General features: G+C 37.4%; 4 protein-coding genes across 4 annotated transcripts; 1 reads left to right on the top strand and 3 right to left on the bottom strand.

The window, feature by feature from the left end:
* Positions 1 to 4254: 4254 nt before the first annotated feature.
* LOC133284971 (histone H1-like) lies at positions 4255 to 5610 on the bottom strand. Its single transcript, XM_061482120.1, has 2 exons — positions 5307 to 5610; positions 4255 to 5204 (listed from the first exon to the last, which is right to left on the bottom strand). The coding sequence occupies exons 1-2, from the start codon at positions 5511 to 5513 to the stop codon at positions 4530 to 4532; spliced, it is 882 nt and encodes a 293-aa protein (XP_061338104.1). The 5' UTR covers positions 5514 to 5610; the 3' UTR covers positions 4255 to 4529.
* A 3355-nt stretch (positions 5611 to 8965) lies between these two features.
* LOC133284985 (uncharacterized) lies at positions 8966 to 10907 on the top strand. Its single transcript, XM_061482132.1, has 4 exons — positions 8966 to 9653; positions 9741 to 10181; positions 10275 to 10469; positions 10666 to 10907. The coding sequence occupies exons 1-4, from the start codon at positions 8966 to 8968 to the stop codon at positions 10905 to 10907; spliced, it is 1566 nt and encodes a 521-aa protein (XP_061338116.1).
* Positions 10908 to 10967: 60 nt separating this feature from the next.
* On the bottom strand, positions 10968 to 13655 carry LOC133284983 (serine/threonine-protein phosphatase 7 long form homolog). The gene is made up of 4 exons (XM_061482131.1): positions 13432 to 13655; positions 11866 to 12109; positions 11175 to 11779; positions 10968 to 11073 (listed from the first exon to the last, which is right to left on the bottom strand). The coding sequence occupies exons 1-4, from the start codon at positions 13653 to 13655 to the stop codon at positions 10968 to 10970; spliced, it is 1179 nt and encodes a 392-aa protein (XP_061338115.1).
* A 7783-nt stretch (positions 13656 to 21438) lies between these two features.
* Positions 21439 to 22844, bottom strand: LOC133284968 (histone H1-like). The gene is made up of 2 exons (XM_061482114.1): positions 22552 to 22844; positions 21439 to 22445 (listed from the first exon to the last, which is right to left on the bottom strand). The coding sequence occupies exons 1-2, from the start codon at positions 22747 to 22749 to the stop codon at positions 21702 to 21704; spliced, it is 942 nt and encodes a 313-aa protein (XP_061338098.1). The 5' UTR covers positions 22750 to 22844; the 3' UTR covers positions 21439 to 21701.
* Between the last annotated feature and the right edge of the window lie 1003 nt (positions 22845 to 23847).

Here is a 23847-nt window from a genome sequence, read left to right as displayed (position 1 = left end):
ATAAGGAATGTTGTCTTTGATGAGGAAGAAAATAATATTTCTCTTCCTAATATTGTCATCATTCAAGATGCAATTACGGAACAAGCAATTAATGATCAGGTCCCTGTTCATGACATTGTTATGGAACAGGCTTTGGTCCCTGACATTGTTTTGGGTCAAGACAATAATGAATCACCCCATATGCCACCTATAGAACAAACTCAACAAACTCAAGAAGTGCCATTAAGGAGATCCACTAGGGAAAGGAGAAATGCAATTCCGGATGATTATATTGTGTTTCTTCAAGAGCATGAAAATATTTTAAGCTTGCAGGAAGATGATCCAATCAACTTCCAACAAGTCTTAGAAAGCTCTAATGCTCATAAATGGATTGATGCCATGAAAGATGAGATGCAATCTATGAAAGACAACGACGTTTGGAATCTTATTGAGTTGCCTAAAGGTGCGAAACCCATTGGTTGTAAATGGATATTTAAAACCAAAAGGGATTCAAATGGCAACATCGAAAGATATAAGGCATGTCTAGTTGCTAGAGGTTTCACTCAGAAAGAAGGCATAGACTATAAAGAGACTTTCTCTCCGGTTTCTACGAAGGACTCCTTTAGGACAATAATGGCGCTTGTGGCTCATTTGGATTTGGAGCTACATCAGATGGACGTAAAGACAATGTTTCTCAATGGTAACATTGATAAGACAATTTATACGGTGCAACCAGAAAACTTTGTATTGGGAGATTCAAAGTCTATGGTTTGCAAATTGAAAAAGTTCATATATGGCCTTAAGCAAGCTTCTCGTCAATGGTACCACAAATTCCATCAGGTTATTATCTCCTATGGCTTTGAGGTGAACTTAGTGGAAGATTGTGTGTATCACAAGTTCAGTGGGAGTAAATTCATATTCCTGATATTATATGTTGATGATATCTTACTTGCCAGTAGCGATGTAGGCTTATTGCATGAAACCAAAAAACTTCTCATTAAAATTTTTGAGATGAAGGACCTTGGTGATGCATCTTTTGTCTTAGGAATACAGATACTTCGAGATCGCGCTCAAGGTATCCTACGGTTATCACAAAAGGCCTACATTGAAAAGATTTTGGATAGATTTGGCATGAAGGATTGTACGTCAGGAGATACGCCCATATCTAGGGGAGACAAGTTTAGTTTTTCCCAATGCCCTAAAGGTAAGCTTGAGATGATAGAAATGACAAAGGTACCTTATGCTTCGGCAGTAGGAAGCCTTATGTATGCCCAGGTTTGTACTCGCCCTGATATAACATTTATAGTGGGAGTGTTAGGAAGATACTTGAGCAATCCAGGAATGGATCATTGGAAAGCAGCCAAGAGGGTTATGCGGTATTTAAAGAGAACTAAAGATTATATGCATACATATCAGAGGTCAGATGAATTAGAGATCGTCGGATATACTGACTCTGATTTTGCTGGATGCCAAGATAGTAAAAGATCCACGTCAGGTTATGTCTACATGTTGGCTGGAGGAGCTATTTCTTGGAAGAGTGTTAAACAAACACTCGTAGCTTCCTCTACTATGGCCGCTAAATTTGTAGCTTGTTTTGTGGCATCCAACCATGGGGTATGGCTGCGAAACTTTGTCACATGGCTACATATAGTGAGTCGTGTTGAAAGGCCACTGAAGATTTATTGTGACAACAGGTCAGCAGTGTTGTACTCCAACAACAACAGAAGCTCTTCAAAATCGAAGCACAACGATATAAAGTTTCTGGTTGTTAAAGAAAGAGTTCAGAGCGGTCAGATTTCCATAAAACACATAGGGACGAACTCCATGTTTGCGGATCCGCTTACTAAAGGCTTAGTGCCTAAGGTCTTTCACGAGCATACTGCTCTTATGGGTGTTGTTTTGTTCGATGACACTACGGTACGGTTTAGTGGGAGTTCTTTATGTTAGTGTTCTATAAAGATTAAATTTTCTGCAGAATAAAGAATTCAATGTTATTTTCCCTCTGAATGTATTAAATTTTGTGCTTGTATTTCTGCTTTGTGTATGCAGAAAATTTAGGATTGATCTCATAAAGATTAAAGTAGGACCAGTTGGAAATAGGCATGGTAAGATCACATTGCATGTAATTTCCATGCCTCTCATCCATACTTGATCTATGTCATTTAATATATTGGTGTGATGACCATGGAAGGTTTAGTTACGCTTGAAAGTGACAAAAGCCGCCATGATCTCATATTGATATAGGAGGTGGACCAGATTGTATCTAAGGAGGAATCTAAAGAAAAATAGCATACAGTTGCGCACTAAAGATATATGATATAATTATCTCAAGTTAATATGTGGCCTAAGTGGGAGATTGTTAGAAAATTATATTTTTTAATAATTATTGTGGGTCACATATTATATTAATAATTATATTATGCTATTTATATATATTGGGTAAATTAAAGTGATCAGGTAAATATTCCCAAATAGATTCCTAAGTAAGTATGGGCTGAATGAGTGGATACCGGTGTTGGGCCAACTAGGTATAATGGGAGCTTATTGGCCCAACAATAAAGATAAAAACACTATAAAGGGTTATGGTCCCCAATACGTCAAATGTACAACCCTAGTTTCTCTTCCCCATCAAGAGAGAGACGGCACACTAAGGAATTTGATTTTAGGGTGATTTGACTGAGGAAGACTACAAACCCCAAGAGACAAGATCAAAGTTATTCCGCTGCAATGGAGACAGGTATGCCTCCACCTTTATGTTATTCTTATTTTTCTTTATGATTTGGTATGATGGATCTTGGCTTGTAGGTGATAGTTATCACCATAAGGTTTAGAGGAATTAAAAATTCCAACACAGCTACCCTTTGACTAGTAATCTCTGTTGATTGGATAAAACATTTCTAAATAAAGACGTACCAGAAACCACAAGCAATGGCGAATATCGTCTTTCAGGAAGAATATACTTATCACCAAACAACTTTATCACATTTACAACTAACCTAATCACCGTTGATTTCCATCAATCTAATGGTTATAATTTATTGAATTTAATTTGAATTAATAATTAATTAGTAAATGTTGCCCAATAATTTTTAATAAATTATAATCATTAGATTAACGAAAATCAACGATGATTAAGTTGGTTATAAACTTTTTTAGTGGTAAGTATATCCTTCCCCTCAAAAGATATAATAAACATAGCCTAAATCTAATATTAGATTGCCAAATGTATGTTTATGATGTGAGCGACTAAGGAGTCCCCTTGTCCAGAAACAAGGGAAGATAATATCTCGATTACAAAACAGGGAAAGGAAAGAGAAGTTTGACACCTTCACTGGTAATAAATCCAAAAATTGCCTCTAAAAATTCTCCGACTTTCCAATCACATGTTCTCTTAAAATCTAAGTTCCTTAAATTTACCATCGGTTCTTCATAGGTGCACATGTTCAGAATATATAGTAAACCGACACAGTCATTAATAATTTTATAGTAGTTCAACTGCATCTAGAAACAAAGTCATGTAGACATTTACTTTACTACCATGTATTTTACCCTTCAGCAGAATTTTCCTCTTCTTGGAAATTCAAATTCATTCCTTTAAGTGCTAACCATCCACAACCACAAATCCGCATTCCGGTAAAACAGCATAAAAATATAGTTGATATTGGCCTTTAATGCCGCATTCAAATTCATTTTAATTAAGCAGTCTTTCCTTACCACCAAGGAGCAGTACCACAGCAATCCAATCGTCTCCAACACCAAAAGGATATTGAGAAAAGGGATTAATTCTGCAAGTGAAATGCAGTAATTACGAGAAAGGTAGTAGCATCCAAAAATAAAATAAAATAAAAAATAAAAAACCCAGGTTAGCAAACTAGTCTTGAAATATGATTTTCAGTAAAGAAATCCTATCCACCAAAAAGAGCATACATTCAACTAAATCGCAGCACTTGAATAGGCTCAAGTTCAAGGAGATGAAATACTGAAATTAATGGTGTGTGCTAAGTTCTAGGGAATCCCCACACGTAAAATTCGTTGCCGTAACAAGCATCCAGAATGCATTGAATGTGTATTAATAAAGTAAATAACTACTGTCAAGGAAGAGTTTGAAATGCAACAAAAGCATTCAACCATTTCGTTAAATTTTTTAATTACTAAACAATTCCTAAAAGAACGTTTGTCAATCCAGCATATGCAAGAAACCAAAAGCACTCTTCCATCACCATAACAACAACTTGAAAAAAAAATCTGGCAAAAAGGAATGATTATAAACACAGGAAAGCCAATGATTACGATTACAGATTCATTCCTTTGTAAACGAGTGCATATACCATAATCCGATCGAAAACATTGCAGAGAAACCTCAAACTTCTATGCGGCATTTATGATTAACTCATTAAGTTGAGAAATACAACCTAGAAACTATATCTATTTCCTAGATCGTCCCCAAAAAAACATTCATACAACTTTTAAAACATAAGTGGATCCAACTACACTAAAACATAAAGTAATTTACAAAACTACCCACCTACACAAAAACTAGACTCATGTTTTCACTTCCTTCCACCTCTCTTCAATGAAGCCCTCTTCGCCGGTGACTTTAAACTCTTCACCGGTGCTTTCTTCGCAGCCGTTGCCTTCTTCGGTACCGGCTTGGAAATTGGTGCTTTCCTACCCGGGGTCATCCTTGTTGAGGTCCTTGCAGCCTTTGCAGGTCTCACCTTCGTCTTTGGTTTCACAGCTGCCTTCGGCTTTGGCTTCGCAGCAACAGCAGGCTTGGGCTTGGGCTTGGGCTTCGCCGGAGCAGCTTTGGACTTAGTAGCAACAGCCTTGGTCTTGGCAGGAACAGCCTTGGCCTTGGGCTTCGGCTTCGCAACCGGCTTGGCCTTCACCGGTTTCTTGGTGGTCGCGGCTGCTACCTTGGTTGTTTTAGTAACCTTAGCCTTGGAAGCTGGCTTGGGCTTGGGCTTGGGCTTGGCGGCTACAGGCTTCTTCTTCTTGGCTGGGGAAGATGATGCGGTCGCCGGCGATGACTTGACTGGAGGAAGCTTGAAAGAGCCTTTAACCTTAACGAGCTTTTCAGAAGCGACGAGCTTCTTCAAATGGTTAAGCAATAGCTTCCTGAAGTTAGGAGGAAGCTGCTTATGCTTTTCTTCGATGAACTTGGCAATCGCATATTGGCTCGAACCTGTCTTCTCCTTCAGCGTCACAATCGCATCCTTAATCATCTGCATAGCAACCATGTCAATTCAAAATCAGATCCGAATCCAATTCAGATCACAATTCAAACAAAAAAAAAAATTAAACTATGATTCGAATCAAAATCAAACCTCTTCATAAGAAGGATGAGAGGAAGGGTTCCGTGGTTTAGGAGCAGAAACTTTCTTAGGTTTGGGATCCTTGGCTTTCTTCGCCTTGGCTGGCGCAGCTTCAGCTTCAGGCATTGTTTCCTCTTTTTCCTCAGGCAGAGGCAGTGGTTCGGTGCTGCTCGGCTCAGGTACGGGTTCCACGGCAACAGTGGGCTCTTCTGACGCCATGGCTGTGGTTAGGTTTATGGCTATGGTTTGAATTAGGAAAAGGCAATGGAATTAGGGAGGAAATGGATCTGTGTAAAAGACGGTAGCACTGGGGAATTAGAATTTCTGTGTGAGAGAAGATGAAAGAACTTTGATGGTTTAAATAATTAATTGTGTGTAGGACGATATCCAATTACTTATTTCTCATTGGTTCATGGAACCCTCCCACGGATTCATGTCCTGTTCTAGTTTAAATGCGAGCCCTTAGATGAGACTTTATTAACGGTTGGTGATGCTTGACTGGGGGAGGCCGTGGTGGAATGTTATGACAAGATTTGGGGTTGCTGTAGGTTGGTTTGGGTGTGCTTTTGAGCTCAATTCCTTTGTTCATAACTTGAGCTGTGATTGATGAATGTGAGTGGGGTTTTTTCAGTCTTGTAGATAATTTTGTGAGGTTTCTGATGAGTATTTCAGCGTGTTGAATGGATGTGTGATTTTGGAGAAATTTGGTTTTGAAGGCACAATGGTCATGACTAGGGTTTCTTATGATGTTGTCGAAGCTTTTCCCAAATTATGGGCAATGCTTTGATTGGGGATAAGATCAATCCACCCCTTGTGGTAATAGGTTAACAGAGGATTCTATTGCATCAAGAATCATGAAAATCGGATGAGATTTGAATATGGAACAATTGCTTAGAAAGTCACTAAGGTTGAACAAGTCTTCCCAAAGAACATGTGTTCCCATGCATTGTGTGTAGAACAAAGCTGTTTTACATTTATTATGGTGAATTATCATTCATTTGCAGAAATCCAATATTGTAAAGAACCAACATTGTTTAATTTCATCGCATGTTTAGTCCTAAAAATTTGTTATCACAATAAGGTAAAAATGCTTAGGAAGGACCATCCAAGGTACACATATTTCCCTCCTCTTTCTTTCTTATTATTTCTCTGATGTCAAAAACTTCCACTACACTCTCTTTCAAGGGAGAGAAAAAATCACAACATACAAATGATTGATGTAAGTGACAATCAGGAGTAAAATTTGGATACCACCATTTCCTCTCCGAAATTTACCATCATAAATGAAACTTTGTAGCAACATACTGTGTATGCCATATCTAGATATAGATATGTCTGTTACTAATCATTTACTATTGAAATTGCCATGGTTGGTTTTCTCCCCTTATTTTTTTGGTAACTAGGTATATCTTGGTCCATTTGGATGAGACTAATTCCCATCGTGATATAAAATATGAAGGTTCTTGCCACTGACTCCAAGTTGTTTTACCTAATAATCAAACCTGAGAACTTTCAATCCTACTAATCCATTCCTTGACCACAGCCCACTTACCAGCTGATTGATGCATATTTGATGGGATGGAAAGAGCTAGACAAGACCCTGCTTGTTGATCCAAATGAAATCGATTGTCTGAAGAGGGTTGCGATGTTAAATGAAGATGCCAACTCCATATATGAACTTTACAAGCACCCCAACCCAACTTGTGAAGCTGGATCAATATGGAAAGACATTGTATTATCTCCTTCAAGGTTGAACATCTAATAGGAGCTCAAGTATTCAATCCAGAAGGTTGGGAAATTAAAAATTCTAACCTCGTAAAGCAGTGATGATATATTTCTCCTTGTGGCTTGTAAGATAAGGTTCAGAAGACGGAAACCATCTAGATTACAAAAGAAAAGCATGAGATAAGCTCAATGAGCTTCCATAGGTTATTGAAATTTGTTACCGATGAAAATTTATGTATGTTGTAGTCATCTGATGAGCTCAAATGTACAAAAGAACAACATATAGTCAAAATCTTAAAATTTCATCAAAAGAACAACAACATATAGGGAAAACCATATTGATCTGATGACCTTGAGTTTTCAACTCTCCCAAAGGAATTCCAAATTAGAGGCACCAACAAGGATTTTTCTTTCTATTGGAAGCTACCAAACTCGAGTTTTGTATAGTTTAGAATCCGGTGAACTTGGCAGCTACTAAACTCTTTCTGTAGTAGGAATTTGTTTTTCTAATATGAACAGATCCGGGACTCCCCTTCATGTAACTTATTTATCTCATGTTGTTTGAAAAAAAAATTCATGAGTGACAACTGAAGACAATATGCATTGGTAGTTGCAAATTTGGAGACTAAAACCATACAATAGGAGTTTATCAGTTACTATTAGCTGAAGTGCTAAACACAATCAATCAATCATGACCATGAGAATAGCTAGGTACCACTTTTTCTGCTATCAATAGTCTTCTCCCTCCCCGGTCCCCCAACTTAACCACTTTTCTTGGCCTTTTGACCATGATGATGTGAGTTTTAAAATGTATCACCGGAGTAATTTGTGGATAAAAAGTTTTGCCAATATAATGCATGACAACGCGGTTGGGAAGTTGACGCTTAAGGACGTGATACGATCAATGCCGCGTTCTGTACAATATTTTGGCACCGTTATCCGTGTCCTTAAGACGTGATACCATCCCTACCACGTCCCTGCTACGTTCTGTACCGTGTCCTTAGTTTTGTACCTTTGTCCTTAAGACGTGATACCATCCCTACCACGTCCCTGCACATTCTGTACCGTTGTCCTTAAGACGTGATACCATCCCTACCACGTCCCTGCTATGATCTGTACCGTGTCCTAAAACGTGATATATTAACTGCCGCGTCATTTGCAACCAGTCACTTCCACGGTGCACCAGACGCGGTAGGTAATCAAACATGTTCCGGTTAGTCATTTCAAAACAAACGTGACGCTGGTTCAAACGCGTCCAATTAGCCAATCAGATTTCTCCATGGACTATGGGAGTCCTGAAAATGTCTCTTCCCCAACCGTGTCCGGGCCTATATTAACTACCACTCCCGGTCCCCATATCATCAGTTTGCCTCTGCATTTCACTAAGCGTTAAGGCCTTCTGGTATGTATCTTTGTTCTATACTTTTGTTGAAGTGTTTGTTCTGTTATGGAAAAAAAAATGTTGAGTTGTTTGTTCTTTTATGGAAAAAAAAATGTTGAGCTGTTTGTTCTTTTATGGAAAAAAAACGTTGAGCGTTGTTTGTTCTTGTGGAAAAAAAAACGTTGAGTTGTGTTGTTTGTTCTTTTATGGAAAAAATAATATTTCAAACTCAATGTTCCATACTTTCTCTGTTGCTTAGTTGAAGTGTTTTTTGTAATATGAAAAAATAAATTTATGAATATCAGATTATGTTCATAGTTAATCATGCTTTTTATTTGTTATTTCATGTATGCTTTATACTTTAGTATTTATTTTCCACTAAAAATTTATCATAGTAATTATATGTTGTATGTAAAAAAATAAAGACATTTTCAAGGCACCTCAGGTAATATTATTTCATACGTTGCACTAAGTAGTAGTTTTGTTATATTGCATTATATTTCATAGTTTCTACCATATTAAATATTTTGTATTTCTATCTTTTGTGGAATTTTTTGCAGGAAAAATGAGTTCAAATTTACAAACAGTTCGTGCACTTATATATTATAATGGTAGAAAGGTTATGGGTCGTCGTGGTGTAACATTTGAAGGTGAAAAACGACCAATGCGTATTACACGCGGTACTACCTTTGCGCAGTTGAAAGCGAACATTCATCAGAAATTGGGATTACAAGGGAATCAACGTATTTCTGAAGTCACCGTAAGAGCTTTTGCTGGCAATTCTGAATACACAGCGATATCTATTACAGATGATGATGATGTTGATATTATATTAGACATATTTGTGGAACAAGCTGCTGACACGAGTTCTTATCATACAAATGGTAGAAAGTTTGTGGAGATATATGTAAATTTTGAAAATACCGATGATTTGTCAGTACCGCAAAGGTCGCTTGATCTGAATACAACACCAGTCATTGATTATTTAAACAGACATGCATCATCATCTATACTTCCAGATGCACCCAACAGTGCGTTATTTGATGATGTGGACATGCCAACATATGACCGTAATGACGATGACGAAGAAGAAGAAGACGAGGATGCGTGCCTGGCAGCCGACATTAATGACGATGACTCAGCTAGCGAAGATGACGACCATCATAATCCATCTGATATGCCTATAGGGTTTCAAAGCAACGTCAATGAATCCACATCAACGGGTATCGTTGGGTATGAAAATATGGTTCAAGGTTAGTTGACAAGTGATTTATTTAAATAAATTTACAATCTACATTATGTAGTTCAATTAACGTTTTAGTTGTTTGTATGTTATGTAGGTGACAATGTAACTCCCAATGTAGGTCCTAATGTGACGCCGTTTTGGAATGGAATATCACATTACTCATACATTAATTATGAGTATCTGAATGAAGATCGAGAATACAACGAGAGGGAGTATCATGGTGCATGGGCCATTGGGGATGAGTTGTTTGTTAAACAAGAATTCGAATCTAAGGAATCAGTGCAGATGGCAGTTAAGTCATATTGTATGAAAATTAATAAGGAAGCTATTGTTGTTGAGAGCACGACTATGAAGCTAGTATTGAGGTGCAGGAACCATGAGTCGGGGTGTCCATGGCGAATGAGGGCAATGAAACCAAAAAATGGATTAATGTGGGTTGTGAGTAGATGGGAGGGACCTCACAATTGTGTCACTTGTAATTTGTCCCAAGATCAGAGACAACTTGATTCCGCCTTTATTTCTTCGACGATATTAGGTGAGTGTTTTTGTCCAATTAAATTTGTATTTCTCAAGTTTTATATCCACTTCGGCAAGCTATTAAGGTTATGTATGTATATTGTTTTGGCAGAAATGGTGAAGGAAGAACCTCATGTATCAATCGGTTTGATACAAGAAAGAATCCGAAACAATTATGGATTCACTATTTCATACAGGAAGGCGTGGAAGGCTAAACAAAAAGCCATGGCAAAAATATATGACGATTGGGACCAGTCTTATGCTTATTTGCCCAGATGGTTGAATTACATGTTGACATTTTCTGAGGGTTCGGTTTACCACATTCAGACAAATGATTACGTGTCAATCACCGTGTTGTGACTGGTTCCCGGGTTTTTCATAGAATCTTCTGGACTTTTAAGCAATGTTGTGACGCGTTCAACTTCTGCAAACCTGTTATACAAGTTGATGACACTCATTTATATGGGAAGTATAAAGGTACATTGTTGATTGCCACAACGCAGGATGGAAACGAGAGGTATTACCATTGGCATTTGCAGTGGTAGAAGGTGAAACCAAGGAGTCATGGGAATACTTTTTGTCTTGTATACGTTTGTATGTCACTCAAAAGACAGGTATATGCCTAATATCAGATCGACATCGAGGAATATTATCGGCAGTTGCAAACCCTTATCTTGATTGGCAGCCTCCAAAAGCATACCATGTACGGGCACCAAATGATAATGAGTATACGGGCGCCAAATGATCTGCGAGAAAACAACCAATGTTAGTAATATAACGCTTAAATAATGTAACCGATAAACACCTAAAGCCATGTACAAACTCCTACATCGGTTCTGCTCATAGTGTCAAGTGTCGATCTATAGTGCATCAAATCCTTTGGTCGTATCCGCCTTGGAAAATTATTAAATCTGAAGGAAACAAGCCCAAAAAATAAGAAAAAAGCCATTTGACTCCAAGTCTTATTGTATAACGACAACTTTCGCAGTACAATACGCAAATATCATCATACCTTCTTTCGTAATGATCATTTGGATCGGTTTCAGGTGGTATAAATGGTGCAATGGGGGGGAATCTGGACCATGCCCATATCTGCAACAAGGTCAGGCAACCAGACATAATATTTTGGGCTGGGTTTGTCGCCATGCACAATTCCCTGTAGAGGAGTGCTAACACTGCTGCGCCCCAACTATACGTGGTCATACCCGAAAAATCCCCATCTAGAAATGGCAAAAATCGTAGGGCAACCTTATTCCCTGACTTGTCACTAAAAAGAAATCCACCAATGAGGCGTAATATATAAGCCCGTGAATAGAGGAGTTCAGTATGAGGCATGCCTTGGTGCGCAACCCAATGTCCATAGTGTCGATCTATGAAGGACATTCGCAAATAGCTTCCCTCAATCTCATGCGGCAAAGGTTGATGTCCTAGCATTTGTTGTACAACATTACTCCAATTTGCGGATGTCGGTCCAATAAGGGGTTCCCCGTCTGATGACAATCCAAGAATAGCATTCACATCTTGAAGAGTAATGGTCACTTCGCCTTGCGGCATATGAAATGTATGTGTTTCTGGGCGCCAACGCTCAACCAGAGCACTAATAAGTGAATGATCAATCTGCAACACATTATACAATGATAAAAGTAGTCGCTATCCTATAATAAGTACAAGCACATAATTCATGTCACTTTTAAATAACTAACCGGCATATGATGCATGCGTGCAACATGATAAAAGCCTGCACGCCTAAGGTGCTCCACCACTGGCTCCGGAATGTGATCCGGATCATGCGGATCTGACTCCTTCCCGTGCGTTGCTCTACGAACTTTGAGAACCCTCTGCAATCCCGAGTTCCATACAACTTGGGACACATGTGTTTCTTGCACATCAATTCTCAACACACTGTAATCTTCGGGACCCGGATTAATCACTTCACGTGCCATGAACCTGTGTTATGCAAGTTTAATGTCATAACAATATATAGCACATTTAACGAATTTTATAAAATAACTAATACAATAATAATAAAAATTTTATACTATTGAAAATAAAACAGCAATAATAATAAATAATAGAAAATTTTAAAAAATAAATAGGCTAACCTAAGATTTTAAGGACCGTAAAAATTTAATTATGCAAAAAATATAAGTCCAATAACCATAACATATTCATAATAAAATTAATTTTTTTAACAAATTTTATAATAGAAATATAACATATTTAACAACTTTAATAGAATAATGAATACAATAGTACTAAAATCTTATACGCATAATATAAAACAGTGATAGAAGACAAAAAATAAATAGGACCAGTGTAGACACAAATTTTAATCATGCATTAAATATAAAGCCAATAATAATAATAATAATAATAATAATAATAATAGTAATAATAATATAATACTTTTAACAAATTTAATAATATAAATATAGCTTGATTAACAACTTTAATAGAATAATAATAAAATTTTATGCAATTAAATATAAAACATTAATAATAAAATTACTAGCAAATCATAAAACTAAATATACTAACCTAATATTTTTAGCAACAAAGAAAGAGACCTTTAAAGAACATAAAAATACAATAAAATTATTAATATAACATATAACATATTGAACAAATTTTATAAAATTATTAATACAATAATCACAAATTTTTGTTGCAATTAAATACAAAATATTAATACTATAAACAATAGCAATAATCACAATTAAATTCACTATTCTAACATTTTAAGACAAAAAGAGAAACTTACAAAAATCTAATATCTTAATAATATGATTTTAACACATGTGGACCAGATTATAATACTACTTACTTGAAAATATGACAAATCTAATATGTTAATCATACAGCAAACCTAATATCTTAATAATACTGCAACCCATTAATTTTAATAATACAACCAACCAAGCATATAATAATACTACTTACTTGAAAATGATACACACAATGGCAAACTGAAAGAAACCCCACAACCACCAGACGCGTTATTCGTTGGAAGAGACTGGGATCTTCTGCCGGAGACGAGGGAGAATAAGTAGTAGTCCAAGGAGGGTTGGACGCGGCATCTAGAAGAACGCCTCCTGGACGCGGCTCTGAGACGACCGCCTTCAGTGGAGGACATGGTGGACCACCATTGGCTGGCGGTTCGCGGCTTGACAGGTACCGCGTCAGTGGTCTTCCGACACTGCAGAGACGCGGTCTTCACACAATCACGTTCCAGTTACATCACTTCAGCCCAGTTCCATCACTTCCAGCACCGATTGTCACGTGATTTCTGTTGCATGTAACGCGGTTTGGAACAAAACGCGACTGAAAACGGTACATTGTCCACCGCGTCGTTATGCATTATTCCGGCAATACATTTCACCTCGAAATCATTCCGGTGATACATTTGAAAACTCACATCAGCATGGTCAAAAGGCCTCTTTTCTTTGTACTCTTTTACTTGTGCTTCAACTCCAACACTTTTTTCTTGTTCCATGTAAATCTGCTTTAGTATTAATAGAAAGTTGAAATGACAGATTTTTAAACAGGGAGAAAATGTTAAGAAGGGATTTATAGAATCAAACAATGAGAGTTCCTCTCAAATTCCTTGTAGGAGTTTAATTTGTAGATACCCAGTTAAATGGATCTGGTATTTCTTTTTTTCTTTTTCTTTTTGTAATGAATGGATCTGGTATTTCTTTTTTTCTTTTTCTTTTTTGTAATGAATGGATCTGGTATTTCAATATGTCTATGCTTGGTACAAGATTTTAAAAAATTCATCTAGGAAAATGATTTGCCCAACATTTGATATTTGTGTGAAAATTGTGAGTAAAAACATTGCCGAAAAAAATCACTTAGAAGGTGGTATTTTCGGATTACTTACAAATTGTAAAAAGGAGAGCGAAGCTAGGTGACGAAAATGACCTTGTATTCAGCCTACCAAAAATTACTCTTATTTAGTCGACGGTTGTTGTCATAATTTCACCTTTTTTTTCTAGCAATATTTTACTTTCAATCAAACATAGATTTAGGAAACTTAAACCAATTTTTTCGATAATATTTCATTCTACCAAGTAATTTTTTTTTAACTTTCCTAGAAAACTCATTTTCCCACTATATTTTCAGTAATTATAATTTTTTGATAAAAAAAAATTCTGCTCTACCAAATGCCTCCCAGCAAACACCACGGACAACTGTGACTTGAGCCAAAAACTAGGGCCTCTATCATGTGAGCAGGTTGCCGCTACAAAAGGCCAACAATGTCACTACCCTAAACATTGCCTAACAGATCAAACCCCTAGTAGATACGTACACCAAGCCAAGAAATACATGTAAGGAAATGAGACTCACTACCATTTCTCTGAATACTCTTTCTCTTGAATACATGCACACACTTTCACATTCATATTTTACAGTACTTTCTATTAATTAAATATCAAATTTGTTTCACTAGCAACATCCCTACAATAAATCAAGGGATTTGTTGCAAGAAATTTGATGGATAAATTATTGATGAAATAAGTTTGATATTTGATTAATGATGATGATATTCCGTGATGTGTGTAAACGTATGTGAGTAAAAAATTTTCTTCTAAAGAAGAAAGCAACTACATCATCTGCTAAAGTTCATCAGCTGGTCCAGAATGCTAATATTAGCAAAGGCAGATTAAATGCTTCAAAAGGTGCAGAATCTCAAAAGAATAACTTAAAACTTGATTCTCAGAAGAATATGTCGGAGGATTTCCAAGATAGACAAATAGTCTTGCACCCTTCTTTATCTAAATTCCAAAGGAAGACGTCTCATGTGGTTAATGATCAGCAAGAGACTCTTCCTCCTTCTAGAGTCTTGGATAATGGAGGCAAACATGGAAGACCACCAGATGCTCTTACGTTGATGAGGAACTTTTATCAAACTCACAAGGATTGTATCCATTTGGATAATTTGGACGTTATGGGTGCGACATCTGTCTATACTAATGCTCTTTCTTAGGGCCGGTTTCTGTTCGGATAAATTTAAGATTGTTTTCTATGAATATTTTGACCTGGAATTGTAGAGGGGCTGGGAAAAGAAGTTTTTCACCTCTGATTCGGGACCTTTCTCATAAATACAGTATTAAAGTTATGGCTTTGTTAGAAATCAGATTGAGTGGTGTTATGGCGGATAGAGCTATTCGGCGTCTTGGTTTTTCTGGTCACTTTCATCGTGATGCTGTTGGTTTTTCTGGCGGTATTTGGGTGCTTTGGAACACTAAAGAAGTTTCAGTGGATGTTCTTTTTTCTCATCACCAACTTGTTCATACTAAAATTTGTTGGGTAAAAGAAAATAGAGAGGAGTTCATGACTTTTATTTATGCAAGTCTGTGGAGACATGAACGTATTCAGCTGTGGGGAATTCTGTCTTCACTGTATGATCAGTCCATGAGGAATGCTGCTTGAGGGATAGCAGGTGATTTTAACACTTATTTGTATGAGTATGAGAAGCTAGGTGATAATGGGCATAACTGGAATAGCATGAGAGAGTTTTAAGATTGTTTAGATGAATGCAGCTTGTCTGACATTGGCAATCAAGGTCCTATTTTCACTTGGCAAAGAAGAAATCTTCAGGAACGTCTTGATAGGGTTTGCGCTAATGATAATTGGAACATGGTTTTCCTTAACCGTGTGGCTTTCAACTTGCCTTTTTTTGGTTCAGATCATCGACCAGTGTTATTATGGGAAGGTCAACCTGATATTTATCCGAGAGGGGAGCGTCCTTTCCGTTTTTTAGCGTCCTGCTTAACAGAAAGCACTTTTCATGAGGTGGTTAATGGATGTTAGTCAAATAATGTAAACTGGATGCATGCTATGGAGACGTTTCGGATTAATGCTTCAGAATGGCATAGAAATGTTTATAGGGTTGCTCTGGAAAGAAAGAATGATTTGCATGCAAGGATTAGAGGTATTGATAGATGTCTTAGTTATCAATCCATTCATAGCCTTGAGATGTTGCAAAAGAATCTATGGAGGGAACTAGACAAGATTTATCTTCAAGAGGAAATCACTTGGTTTCAAAGATCGAAATTGAATTGGTTTGCTCTTGGAGATAGGAACTCGTGTTTCTTTCATTCTGTGACGGTTGCCAGACGTAGGAGGAATCGCATAGATACGTTGAAAAACTCGGAGGGAGTTTGGATTGGTGATCAGCAGGTTTTAATGGAAATGGCTGTTTCTTTCTTTGAAAATCTGTACACAAAAGATCCATTACCGTGGGAAGGATGGTATTTCCAGTTCGTGGCTTTTTTCTAGTTATTGAAGCGCATGTTTTAGACACTATGAGTAATATTCCAAACAGTAAGGAGATCAGAGATGTAGTCTTCTATTTTGGTCCATACAAGTCGCGTGGGAAGGATGGGCTTAATGCTCTTTTCTTTCAATCTCAGTGGGATAAGGTGGGTGAGTCAGTTATCTCTTTTGTGAAAGGTGTGTTCCTTCATCCGGATAATATCAAAGAGGTTAACCAAACTTTGATTTGTTTGATTCCTAAGATTGATGTGCCTGAATTACTTAAGAATAAAATCTCAAATAGGACACATTTCTTATTAGACCTCCTCAAGATCGTGACCAGTAGGTATATATGGAAATTTCAAACTCAACTCAATGTAATCCTGTAAAAAAAAAAAATTAACTCAAACATATTCAAACCATAAGTGTTTATGAAATCAAAGATGTAGCAAAACCCATCTAAAACATATAATTTAAAATTAATTCATAACATTATGCAGAAAGCTGATTGATAGAGAGATAAGAAAGGTTTTGAAGGCAAAAAAATTAAAATGCATTGACTATGTCATTAGCGATGCGCCTCGACACACTCTAACACAAGGCGGGACATTGACCGTACTGTCTTTTTTTAATAAAATATACCTGAAAGTCAAGGAGTCAAAAAAAAAATTCAAATTGCCACGACACCATAGTTGTTGTGGTAATCAGCTACTATGGACGGGACACGTGTCACTTTCCCAATGGCTGGAAACCAAAGTAGCTGACTACTTCATCAACTATGGATTACGTGTCTAGCCTCTTGGGAAGTAACACGTGTCCCGTCTATAGTAGCTGACTACCTCAGCGACTATGGTGTCGTGGCAGTTTGAAAAAAAATTCGGCTCTGTGACATTCAGGCATATTATCTTAAAAAAGGGGGCAGTATGGTCAATGTTTACACAAGGCACCAAGTTCTTCCGTTATTTGAGTATACAGAGTCAAGAGGGGAAAAAAAAGAAGAGAATGTGAATTTGTTTTAGAAGAATAAATTTTTTAAGAAATAAGATTGAATGCTAGACATCCAACGAAGAAAGAAGAAAGTCACGAAAAGATTGAAACAGTACATTTTTTAAAAAATTTGAAAAAGAATGAAGGAAAATTTTCAGTTTTTGATTTATGAAAAAGTACGATAGAAGATTTTTGCTTAATCACATAGACTCTAACGCAAATGATTGCCTTGCTAACGGATATGCTTAATTATTTTAATTCCATAGTTTAAGGAGATTAATTTATTTAATTAAAGTAAAGGGCACCTTTTTGAAGAGGGGTCTAGTTATAAGGAGCTAAATTGTAATTTAGCCTAAAATGTAAGTTCCCTGAATTTATTATTGATTCTTCATACATGCTCATATTCACAATATTTAGTAAACTACCACATAATTAAGGAAAAAGCATGTCATCGGCTCATTAATAATTTTATGGTAGTTAATCGCCGCAATGATTTGCATCGCGCCGCACCAATACACAATAGTGGTCTTTGCAGTTGCATTGGCTACCAATTAGCGTCGTTATAGTGTCATAAGACAAAATGTCAATTCTACCCTCATTTTAAATGTCTAATAGAAATATTTTAAGCATTTTTAGTCTTTTTGCGGGTTTAACCCTGACCCCCTTTCTTTTTCTATCTTTCTTGCACGCCTCTGCCTTTCTTGCCCTTTATCTCTTGCATATCTCTGACTCTAATGTCTCTCTCGCTTTCTCTCAATTGTCTCTGCCTCTCTCGCTTTTGCTTGCCCTTTGCCTCTCACACACTCTGTCTCGCGTTGGCAAGTAAGCTATATGACCTCTACTTTTTTTAATATATATATTATTTATCTTAGTATTTTATATTGTTTATCTTTTAAGCTCTGTGTTACTTGTATTGAAAAATTGTTGATGCTTCTACCAAGTCCTTATCCTTGTTTTGATAGAATGCTTTGCTTTTCTATTGATAGAAACATAATTGGGGTTCAAGTCTCTCCTGAGAGACTTTGGGTTTTTAGTAGACATAATGTCATGTGGGGCCACTATTTTAATATAAAAAAAAAGACTCACACATTTTTCTAGGGATCAACAAGAGAATTGCATTTCCCCACATAATAATAATATGAGTAATGGGTTTAGAATTTTAGGTTGACCAAGCTTTTATTTTGAAATATTGATAATATTTAGATCTTTTTAATTGACTATATGTGGAATTCCTGTTTGTTTTGGAATTCTTCTTCATGATGAATAAATTTCTTTATTTTTAAACATATATATATATATATATATATATATATATATATATATGGAAATACTTTTCTTATGTTGTAGGAGAATAGTTATCTCATGTTGTAGAAATAAAATTATAAGTGGAACCCACGGGTAAGAGTAAAGAGAAAAAAAAGTGGTGGGACCAACCCTTTTTTGAATGTGTAAGAAAGTTATTTATCTCATGTAAAATGAGATAAACATAACTCATATATATATATATATATATATATGGGATAATCTTTTCTCATGTTACATGAGAAAAGATTAATCTCTTACACTCACAAAATAAAGAGATAGGAGAGAGAATAGATGAGAGAGAAAAAGTATAGAGAGAGCTCCACCTTTGATTTGTGTGTGTAAGAGAAAACTATTTTCTCATGTAACATGAGAAAATATATATAAGTTTATTAATCTACTTCGTTATTTTCACAAATGCAACCTACTATAACATTTTTGCATAGGCTTCAATTCGCATTAGATAACTTTATAGTTTAAGGGCATCTAGAACCGAAGTCATTTAGACATTTACTACCATGTATTTATTCCTTAAGCAAAACATTCCTCTTCTTGGAAATTCAAATTCGTTTCGGTAAGAACTAACATGCACAGCCAAAAATCCACACTCAATCTCAATTTCAGCTAATGCTTAATACAAATTAGGAAACATCACAACTATTTTGGTCAGGCCGGATAGACCTATCCGACAAGCTCCATTGCTGCTCTACTGGTCCATCATCATTCAGCACGTGGAGCACATGATTTCCCAACACACGTGTTTCCCCACGCACGCGTAACCCTTTACACATCACAGGTCATACAACCTCACATCTAATGAGGCACATAGAGCATTAAAACAATTGTGGCATCATGCCTTGCAAACTAAGAAGGAATCTCTAACCTACCTCAGTAAGGGCTGAAAACGGTTGTGTCATCATACAACCTCACACCTAATGAGGCACATAGGGCATTAAAATGATTGTGGCCTTGCAAACTAAGAAGGAATCTCTAACCTACCCCCAATAGGGGCTGAAAACGGTTATGTCATCACGTCATGCACACTATGATGAAATCTCTAACATACCTAAACTATTCTTTTGTTGAACTCTCCGTAGCCATAACCGTAGCCCATATATACCATCACCCTTTTGCACCTTCTTGTAGCCCGTAGACATAATCCAGTCCAACCGCTTCAAGAATCAATGACTATCACCACACACTTATACGAGACTTTTCAACGTGTTTTATTCTCACTCACACACTTCCTAGTAAGTCAGGCCGCTTTAAAAATGAATGACTATTCCACACACTAACATAGGACTTTTCAGCGTGCTTTATCCTCACTCACTTACTTCCTGGGAAAACTCCACTTCTCAGGAGGTCACACATCCCAGAATTGCTTCAAGTCAAGCATGCTTAACTATGAAATTCTTCTGTTATGGGCTACCGAAAAGTAGATGCATCTTGTTAGTATAGGTAATACCAATTAATTCTCTTATAAGTCATCTCTAACTGTGCAATTTCATACCTACACAGACAGTCTTTGAAATCTCTCTCTCGGGTGTCGATTCGATTCATTCATGTATTCCTTTAGAATCCCTCTCTTTCGGATGTTGATTCGATCCATTCATGTATTTCGCTGAAAGCCTGCCTGGTGTCAATCTCTCTCTTTCGGATGTTGATTCGATCCATTCATGTATTTCGCTGAAAGCCTGCCTGGTGTCAATCTTTCTCTTTCGGATGTCGATTCGATTCATTCATGTATTCTTTTGGAATCCCTCTCTTTCGGGTGTTGATTCGATTCATTCATGTACTCCGCTGAAAGCTTGCCAAGAGTCACTCCTTGTCTGTGCTTTTTCACACCGACGATCACTTTCTGCTATCGTCAGCGCCCGAGATATAATCCCCCTTTTGAACCCTCGGTAGGCTAGTCGAAAATATCTTAGAGCTTTGGTCTTATATCATCTTTTCTATCATTCCTTCGGATCAACATGGCGTTTGGGAAACGGATCATCTCATACTCTACTCGAATTCAGTTCAACAACAGTATATTTGAATATATCATTTCAATTTCAGCAACACGGCAATCAAGTTGTCACCAACACCAAATAGATATTGTGAAGAGGGATTTATTCTGCAAACGATCTGCAATAATTAGGACCAAGGTAGTAGCATCCAAAATAAAAGCAAGTAAAGAAAACACGGTTAGGAAAATAGTCTCAAATTTTTATTTCCATTCTATTCCTAAAGAAATCCTGCCCACCAAAAAGCCTATACTTTCAAATAAATCACAGCATTAGATTAAGTTCTAGTTTTACAGAGATGAAATTTATGGTATATCCTAAACTATAGACAATCCCCACACATAAAACTCGTTACCGTAACAAGCATCCAAGCCTGGCATTGAATTCATCGATTGTCTGGTAATGAAGTAAACAACAACTGTAAAGGAAGTGTTTGAGATTCAACATACGCATTCGACCATTTCGTTAAATTTTGTAATTACTAATCAATTCTTCAAAAAACGTTGGTCAATCCAGCGTATGCAGATGTCTCAATTTCACCCATGATAGGTATTGTGACTAGAAACCTAAAGCATTCTTCCATCACCATAAAAACAACTTGAACAAAAATCTGGTAAATAGGAATGATATTGAACGCACGAAAGGCAATGATAACAACCGCAGATTCATTCCCTTTGTAAACGGGTACAAATACTACATCCGATCGAAAATACTATCAACGGGTGCAGAAAAACCTCAAACTCTATGCTGCATTTATAATTAACTCATTTTAGTTGAGAAATACAACCTAGAAACTATATCTAATTCCTAGATCGACTCCAAAAAAAAAAAATTCAAACAAGTTAAAAAATAAAAAGTTTGATAAAATCAGATTGCATATGTTATAAGAACATATGTGGATCCAACTACACTAGAGGATAAAGAACTTTACAACACTAACCCTACACAGAAACTAGCCTCAAGTTTCAGAAACTAGCCTCAAGTTTTCACTTCCTTCCACCTCTCTTCGTTGAAGCCTTCTTCGCCGGAGACTTCACGCTCCTCACCGGTGCTTTCTTTGCAGCCGGAGCCTTTTTCGGTGCTGGCTTGGAAGGTGGTGCTTTCTTCCCCGGAGACGTCCTCGTTGAGGTCCTTGCAGCCTTAGCCGGTCTGGCCTTCGGCTTTGGTTTCACAGCTGCCTTAGGCTTCGCAGCGGCGGCGGGCTTGGGCTTCGCCGGAGCAGCTTTGGGCTTCGAAGCAGAAGTCCTGGTCTTGGCCGGAACAGCCTTAGGCTTGGGCTTCGCTGCAGCAGCTTTGGACTTCGAAGCAGCAGCCTTGGCTTTGGCCGGAACAGGCTTCGGCTTCGGCTTCGCAACAGGCTTAGCTTTCGCCGGTGCCTTAGTGGACGCGGCAGCCGCCTTGGTTGTTCTAGTAACCTTAGCCTTGGAAGCTGGCTTAGGCTTGGATTTGGGCTTTGGCTTGGGCTTGGGCTTGGGCTTAGCAGCAGCAGGCTTCTTCTTCTTGGCTGGGGAAGATGATGCGGTAGCCGGCGATGACTTGGCTGGAGGAAGCTTGAATGAACCTTTCACCTTAACGAGCTTTCCAGAAGCGACAAGCTTCTTCAAATGGTAGAGCAATAGCTTCCTGAAGTTGGGAGGAAGCTGCTTATGCTTTTCTTCGATGAACTTGGCAATCGCATATTGGCTCGAACCTGTCTTCTCCTTCAGCGTCACAATCGCATCCTTAATCATCTGCATAACAACCATGCCAATTCAAAATCAGATCCGAATCCAATTGAGATCACAATTCAAGAGAAATTAAAACATAAGAAAATTATAATTTGGATCAAAATCAAACCTCTTCGTAAGAAGGATGAGTGGGAGGGTTCCGTGGTTTGGGAGCAGAAACTTTCTTAGGTTTGGGATCCTTGGCTTTCTTCGCCGCCTTGGCTGGTGCAGCTTCAGGCATGGGTTCCTCTTTCTCCTCTGGCGGTGGTTCGGTGCTGCCTGGCTCAGGTGCGGGTTCCACCACAATAGTGGGCTCTTCTGATGCCATAGCTGTGGTTAGGTTTAGGGTTAGGGCTTGAATTGGGAAAGGTAACTGAATTAGGGAGGAAATGGATCTGTGTGAAGGACGTTAGCACTGGGAATTACAATTTTGGTGTGAGAGAAGACGAAGGAATTTTCATGGTTTAAATAGTCAATTGTGTATCAGACGATATCCAATTGCTTAATTCTCATTGGTCCACCAGACCCTCACACGGATTCATGCGTTGTTCTAGTTTAAATGTGAGCCCTTAGATGGAGACTTTATTAACGGTTGGTGATGCTTGATAGGGGAGGCTGTGATGGAATGTTATGCCAAGATTTGGGGTTGCTATAGGTTGGTTTGGGTGTGCTTTTGAGCTCAATTCCTTTGTTCATAACTCGAGCTGTGATTGATAAAAGTGAGTGGGATTTTTACAATCTTGTAGATTATTTTGTGAGGTTTCTGATGAGTATTTCAGCGTGTTGAATGGATGGGTGATTTGGGAGAAATTTGGTTTTGAAGGCACAATGGTCATGACTAGGGTTTATTCTGATGTGGTCAAAGTTTTTCCCAAATTATGGGGAATGCTTTGATTGAGGTTAAGATAAATCCACCCCTTGTGGTAATAGGTTAACACAGGATTCTATTGCATCAAGAATCATGAAAATCAGATTAGATTTGAATATGGAACAATTGCTTAGAAAGTCACTAAGGTTGAACAAGTCTTACCAAAGAACATGTATTCCCCAAGCATTGTGTGTAGAACAAATCTGTTTCTCATGTATTATGTTGAATTGTCACTCATTTGAACAAATGCAATATTGTAACGAACCATTGATGTTTGATTTCAGCGCATGCTTAGTCCTAAAATTTTGTAATCACAATAAGGTTTCCTTCTTCTTGGTGCTAGTGCTTTAAAATGCAAGTAACAGTTTTGTTGTGCAGAACTATGTAGATTGGATGCTAAGCCACATTGTTCCCTATCATCTTTCCATTCATTTGATTGAAATTGTCCTTGAATCATACAAAATTACAAATATGCTGCACGTTTAGTGCTGGTGTTTTTTATCTGCACGGGAGGGGTATTGCTATGCTCAATTAAGTTTATGTTGGCAACATGATATA

This window comes from Gastrolobium bilobum, unplaced genomic scaffold (assembly GCF_033153095.1).
Source record: "Gastrolobium bilobum isolate Gb01-03AN ecotype WA unplaced genomic scaffold, APGP_CSIRO_Gbil_v1 utg6195, whole genome shotgun sequence".
NCBI classification, from domain to species: domain Eukaryota; kingdom Viridiplantae; phylum Streptophyta; class Magnoliopsida; order Fabales; family Fabaceae; genus Gastrolobium; species Gastrolobium bilobum.
This window is presented reverse-complemented; position numbering and strand designations above follow the sequence as displayed.

Bases quoted from the DNA above. Each gene is read 5' to 3' on its own strand.
- LOC133284971 (XM_061482120.1), bottom strand. From the start codon at position 5,513: ATGGCGTCAGAAGAGCCCACTGTTGCCGTGGAACCCGTACCTGAGCCG. The intron at 5,205-5,306 runs GTTTGATTTTGA...GTTGCTATGCAG, and splicing joins CTCATCCTTCTTATGAAGAG to ATGATTAAGGATGCGATTGT.
- LOC133284985 (XM_061482132.1), top strand. From the start codon at position 8,966: ATGAGTTCAAATTTACAAACAGTTCGTGCACTTATATATTATAATGGT. The intron at 10,182-10,274 runs GTGAGTGTTTTT...TTGTTTTGGCAG, and splicing joins TATTTCTTCGACGATATTAG to AAATGGTGAAGGAAGAACCT. The intron at 10,470-10,665 runs GTTCGGTTTACC...GCCACAACGCAG, and splicing joins CATGTTGACATTTTCTGAGG to GATGGAAACGAGAGGTATTA.
- LOC133284983 (XM_061482131.1), bottom strand. From the start codon at position 13,655: ATGGAACAAGAAAAAAGTGTTGGAGTTGAAGCACAAGTAAAAGAGTAC. The intron at 11,780-11,865 runs GTTAGTTATTTA...AATGTGTTGCAG, and splicing joins CACGCATGCATCATATGCCG to ATTGATCATTCACTTATTAG. The intron at 11,074-11,174 runs GTATGATGATAT...TGTTTCCTTCAG, and splicing joins AATGATCATTACGAAAGAAG to ATTTAATAATTTTCCAAGGC.
- LOC133284968 (XM_061482114.1), bottom strand. From the start codon at position 22,749: ATGGCATCAGAAGAGCCCACTATTGTGGTGGAACCCGCACCTGAGCCA. The intron at 22,446-22,551 runs GTTTGATTTTGA...GTTGTTATGCAG, and splicing joins CTCATCCTTCTTACGAAGAG to ATGATTAAGGATGCGATTGT.